A 5,728-nucleotide genomic window follows, 5' to 3' on the forward strand; every position below is an offset into this window, starting at 1 on the left:
CCTCTGGGCAATAGCAGTGACCATCACTGGTACACACTGGTACCAGCTGGACCTCAGCCTGGTTTAGGGAGGGGATCAAGACTGGGCACGAGGGGACAGGAAGCCAGGGAAGAACAGGGAAACAAAGACAGGCAACTTCACCTCCATGGTGTAGGTTTTTCCTGCCCCAGTTTGCCCATAGGCAAAGATGCAGACGTTGTAGCCATCGATGCAGGAGGTGACCAGGGCTTGAACCTCCTGAAACACCTTGGGGGAGGAATGGGGAGGGTCAGGAGGAAGTGGCTGTGTCCCCTCCCCTCACTCTGGCAGCATGGATGGCAGCACCCACCTCCTCCTGGGATGCCTGTGGTGGAAAGACCTTATCCAGCTCGAAGGAGACCTGCTTCCCCTTGTGCAGGAGGTGCAGGACAGCATCATCGTCAGCGTCAAAGGTCACCACACTGGTTGCCTCTGGGCCCTCACCATCCTCCTTCGTGATGGGGCGGACTCGCCCAAAAACACGGATGTTTCCTTGGGATAGTTGGGTGCAGAGGTGGTGTCAGCCCCGGCACATGCTGCTGTCACCCCTGGTCACTCTCACACACCTCGTGGCTGAACCCCGTGTCCTTCTGCTGACTGACACATCCCATTGCCCACCCCAGCATCTTATGGGAACATGGAGCAGTCCAACTATGGTGCTGGCAGGCAGCAGGGTGATGCTTCCCTCCCCCTCCTGTCCCCTCCCAGGGACATGCTCTCCAGTGATGGGACCTGCACCTTTCAGCCGCACCAGGTCGTTGTGACACTTCTTCCGGAGCTGCAGCTCTCGCCGGTACTTGCGCAGCAGCTCCCGATTGGTGCTGTGCACCTCCTCGATGGCCTGGCCGATCTGGGGGGGATGGATGGGCACCAGTGGCTGGAGTGACCCCCAGTATCCCCACCTTGCACAGGGAGGAGCTGGGAGGGGTGTTGCTGAGGGCCTCACCTCGGCCTTGGCATTCCGCAGGGTCTCCTGCAGGAGTAGGGGGAAGTTGCGGACCTGCCGCTTCAGGCTGTTGTAGTCATGGGTGAGGGTGCGCAGCGCTGGCTGCAGCGTCAGCAGGTTGGTCCGGACACCTGCAGGCACAAGGCAGGGTGAGGGGCAGGTAACATGACACCCCATCATGAGCCAGGCCATCCCGTGAGTCCCCCAGCTCCTCCTCACCTGCCAGGTTCTCGTGTACTGCCTTCATCTCCACTTGGGCGCGGGAGAACGCTTCTTCGATGGCACGGTTCTTCTCCTCCTCCATCGCCTGCATCTCCTCCAGCATCTGTCCATGGGCTCGCTCCAGCTCGGTCTCATACATGGTGATCTGGGGAGGGGGGGAGAACACCAAGCTGGTGACCACCCACCACCACATCGCATCACCCAGTGAGCACCGTGCTGGCAGCAACTGCAGCGGTTCCTGATTTGCACCTGCCACCCTCAGACCTGAGCTCGGAGCTGAGCCACCGTCTTCTGGGAGCTCTGCAGCTGCTGCTCCATCTCCTTCAGCACCTGCCGCTGCATCCCCACCTGCTCCTGCAGGTACTGGTTTCGGGACTGGCTCTCGCATAGGGCTTGCTTTGTCTTGGCTGACTCCACCTCCACCGTTTTGATGATATACTGGGGAGGAAAAGCACCCAGAGATGGGGTGTACTGAGGAAGAAGCACCTGAGGGGCCCAGGATGGAGCTGGTGTTGCTCCAGGGGGACTAATTTACAAAATTACAGTGCTGAGCTGATGTGCTGAGGGCAGAGGCACTTGAAGGGTACTTGCAGAACACCCGCTGGGTGCCCAGCCTTGCTCCCCTTGCCCAGCCAGAAGACAGGGAGAGCCCGGTGATGCTCACCTTTATCTGCTGGGGCTGGGACTTGAGGCTGGCGATGGTCTCCTGGCTGTCCCGCAGCCGCCGGCTGAGTCGCTCCTCCTCCTCTGCCCTCTCAGCCAGGGAGTCCTTGAGCCGCAGCTCCACCTCAGCCAAGCGGTTGGTCTTCTGCTGCACCTCCACATCCAGCTCGGCCAGCCTGGCCCGCATGTCCTCTGCCTCCCGCTGCAGCTGGGACAGCTGCTCCTGCAGCTCAGTGTTCTCCTGGTCCCCAGCAGTACAGCCCAGGCTGTATCACCCCTGGGTGCCCGTCACCCCTGGGTGCCCACCCCCCTGCCCCCGCCGCAGCTCACCTGGAGGTGGGCACAGTCCTGGCACGGTGCCGGCAGCCGCCGCAGCTCCCGCAGCTCCCCTTCCATGGCCTTCATCTCCTGCCGCAGCTGCTCGTTCTCTGCTGCCAGCAGGTCCCGGTGCTTCTCCGTGTCCGTGCCACCCTGCCAGGGAGGGGATGGTGCCTGCTGCCCCCAGGACCCCCAGACTGCCACACTGGGGACCCCCCAGTCTGCAGCACCCCTGGAGCTCCAGCCCACCATTCCAGAGAGCTCCACTGTACCCATGGACCTCCACTCTGCTGCCCTAGGGAACCCCCAGCCCCCAGGAGGGGCTTTTGCTCCCCCCTGACTGTGCCCCAGTGTCACTGGTTGTTACATTGTGTGGGACAGAAATTCCCACAAGTTTTCATCCCACTATGTATCTCTCTTGGCTTGCAGGGTCAAACTTTGACTCTGGGGAGGTTTTAATCCTTCAATATCCCCCTGCCATGTGCCCTCTCCCTCCGCAGGGACCCACAGCTCTGGCGCCCTGTGGGGTGAGGGTGGCTCAGCTCCATGCTCCCAAGGTGGCAGCTCACCAGCTCCGAGTGCAGCCGGCTGATCTCCTGTGCCTGCTCCAGAAGCTTCCCCTTCAGTGTCTCCACCTGTCAACACAGGCAGGGTTAACCAGGAGGCACCTCAGCAGCTTCCAGAGGAGTCCCTGCAGTGCCACCCAGGCCACCGACGTCCAGTCTGGCTCGCACCGTCCTTATGTCTTAATTTTCCACCTTGCTCTGAGCACCTGATTCACATGAACTGATTAAAATGAGTGTTAATGAAAGGCTTGCTTTGACCTTGTTCGACCATGGGTATAATTTGTCCATGTTGAGCATCAGCAGAAACCATTATTAAAAAAAAAAAATAGCATCATCTTTGGAGAAGGAAAAAAACAAACCCATCTGTAATTTTATTTAAAGAGCCAGAAGCACCTTGTCCTGCCCTTGCTTTGTTGCCTTCTCTGCTTTTCTTTCTAGGAAAGTTATTTTGGGAGAAAGATGGAGCAGGAGCTCTTTGAGAAGTCCACGTCTCAGAGTCCGATTAGATGTTCCTAAACCACCCCTATCCCAGTACCATCCCCTGGAAACCAGGCTGCCCTCCCTGCAGAACCAGGCAGATTTCATAAATCCTCCTGGTTTTTGTGCAGGGACCACCGGGGTTCCCAAAAAATTATGCAGTTATTCAAATGAGCAGTGGAGGCAAGTGCTTGGTAAAGCCAGTGGGTTCTGGGGATGTGTTTTTCCAGGCATCACCCACCTGCACCCTACCTCCTCCCCCTGCCCAAACCCCGATGGTCACTGGGTCACATCGTTGTCTCCCCAAAACTCACCCCAGAGGGAGCCGGACCTGGCCACGCGCTTCACCATCCTCCCCCAGATTCCAGCCTGGCTTCCGCATTCCCAGCATCCGGAACCCGCCACAACACCAAACACCTCACTGGGATGCAGCAACTACTGCCCCATCCCAATAGCTAGCTCTTCCTAAGCAACTGTGGGCCATAATTTAGGAACTGCTGATTAATACCAACTGCAGACATGCTGACACGGCGCTGGAATGAAGGAGGATATTTTATTAAGCCACGCCCTTGCAGCGACAACAGCTCCTCCTGTGCACCCTGTGCTTGGGGGGCACAGCCAGGGGCGCCGTGGGGAGACTCTGGGCATTTCTGGCTCTGAGCTGGTGAAGGTGGCAGCTCCCTGCTGGCACCAGAAACCCCCTCCCTCCCCAGCCAGCTCCTCTGCTCTGGCTGTGGGGTCGAGGGTGCACCAAGCACACGCTTGGGTGGGAGAATCCCATTTCCATATTCAGTGAGGGAGATCATTAAGATAGTTTTTAAAAGCATTTTTTAAAAAAGGGAGGGATCGAGAAGACAAAGTCATGGCTTGCTACAGGGAAGCTGCTACCCCAGCCAGCACTCACGCGCTGGAGCCTGCCCCAGCTCCCCATGCCAGCACCATCCAAAAACACCAATTCACCTCCAGCCCCTACCTGCTCAGGCATCTCCGGCCACATCCTGCTCTCTGGAGGAGACAGAGATTCCTTGGCAGCTGGATCTGGCTGGAGCCGTGGCCCAGCCATCCCCCAGCTCTGGAAGTTGGGGTCAGCACTTCACTCTGGCCGGTGTCGGCAGCGCTTGCTGCCAAACTGGCCGGTTCAGGGCTGGATCCTGCCAGAGCTCATGCCTGTGTCATGCCGAGTATGCCAAACAAATGCAGGACAATTACCTCCGCCTTTTTGACACCCGTGGAACAAGCCGAACCTGACTGCAACAGCTTCCACAACAGCCACATGCAAATCCCTTTACGAGCAGCCAGAACCTCAATCTCCCTGGTCCTTCAATGACCCAAGTACTTGTGCTGGGGATGCGGCTGCACCAGCGCAGGAGATGGTTTTGGAGGGATTCTGGCTGCAGTGGCCAAAATGTTCTCCCCTTTCACAGACAACTGTGCCTTCATGTTCGCTTTTTACTTCCTGACTCCAAAGTGACTAAAGTGAATCTGCTGGGAGAGTCTAATGAGATGATCCTGTGCTTGGAGGACAAACTGTTGCCACAGGGCTCTGACCTGACATCCAATCCCCTCCCAGACACATCGTGTCCAGGCAGCTGCACACCTTTGCTGGCATTGTTGTGGTGTCACCGTAATGTTGACTGGGGGACTGTGACAACCAGAGGGAGGTGTAGACAATGCTGGTGGGATGGTCATGGTACCCAGGAGGATCCCTACACACCTGAGCAGAGAAGGTACTCTGGGATGGAGATCCTCCTTCCCAGCACACCCCTGGCTAACTGCAAGCCACGGCATTCTGGCCAACCCAAAGCCCAGAGCTGGGGATTGTGACAGACCCCCTCATATTCCCCTGTCCCCACTGTACCTGGCCTTGCAGCTGGAGTGAGAGGGAGAGCTCATCACTTTCACGGGCAGTGAGCTTCTCTTGCAGCCCCAGCAGTTCCTCCTGCAGCCGCAGCTTCTCCTCCTGCAGATGCGCCATGGAGACCATCACCTTCTGGATCACTGGGAAGGGCTGGCTGGCTGGCAGGCTGGAGCGTTTCCCACCACAGAGCCGGCCTCCTGCAGTGGGAAAAAAGATGGAGCCAGTCAGCATCAGGACACCTTGTTGGATGCTAGCTATGGGAAGGGTCCCCAGGAGCTGCTTGAGGTGGGAAGTGTGACTTGTAGAAGCCCCACAGACAGCAGTGACATGCTGGGAGGTGCATCCTGAAAGCGACGGTGCTGACCACAGTGGGGTTTGCCTGGGTGACCCCTGCACAGGTGGGAGCTGAAGGGATCTGCTAATGCCAGCAGAGCATCCTAGGCCATATGATGGGGCCTGCCCACACCACTGCCCTGTGACCCACCCTAAGACGCTGCTGCTCCGCTCAGGTAACAACTGCCTTCACCACGGTGCTGATTCATCCTCACAGCCTTTTTTCTGAATGAGCAGGTGCTGGTACAAACCAGGACGTGATGATGTTATTAAAGACTGCAGCGTTAGCCGCAAATATAATGGAAGGCAAATTAAAATGACACAGGT

At 57.9% G+C, this 5,728-nt stretch overlaps 1 protein-coding gene across 1 annotated transcript in view; it reads right to left on the reverse strand.

Moving 5' to 3' along the window:
• KIFC3 (kinesin family member C3) overlaps window positions 1–5,194 on the reverse strand; it is an 8,376-nt gene extending 3,182 nt beyond the window's left edge. Inside the window, exons 1-10 of the mRNA XM_010004375.1 lie at window positions 5,069–5,194; window positions 2,737–2,802; window positions 2,180–2,320; window positions 1,851–2,090; window positions 1,451–1,624; window positions 1,184–1,331; window positions 965–1,095; window positions 757–868; window positions 329–510; window positions 142–246 (exon numbers count right to left, since the gene is read on the reverse strand). Coding sequence (XP_010002677.1) covers window positions 142–246; window positions 329–510; window positions 757–868; window positions 965–1,095; window positions 1,184–1,331; window positions 1,451–1,624; window positions 1,851–2,090; window positions 2,180–2,320; window positions 2,737–2,802; window positions 5,069–5,194 — 1,425 coding nt within the window. The remainder of the gene's footprint in view (window positions 1–141; window positions 247–328; window positions 511–756; window positions 869–964; window positions 1,096–1,183; window positions 1,332–1,450; window positions 1,625–1,850; window positions 2,091–2,179; window positions 2,321–2,736; window positions 2,803–5,068) is intronic.
• Window positions 5,195–5,728: the final 534 nt, after the last annotated feature.

This window comes from Chaetura pelagica, unplaced genomic scaffold (genome assembly GCF_000747805.2).
Source record: "Chaetura pelagica isolate M959 unplaced genomic scaffold, ChaPel_1.0 scaffold379, whole genome shotgun sequence".
NCBI lineage: Eukaryota > Metazoa > Chordata > Aves > Apodiformes > Apodidae > Chaetura > Chaetura pelagica.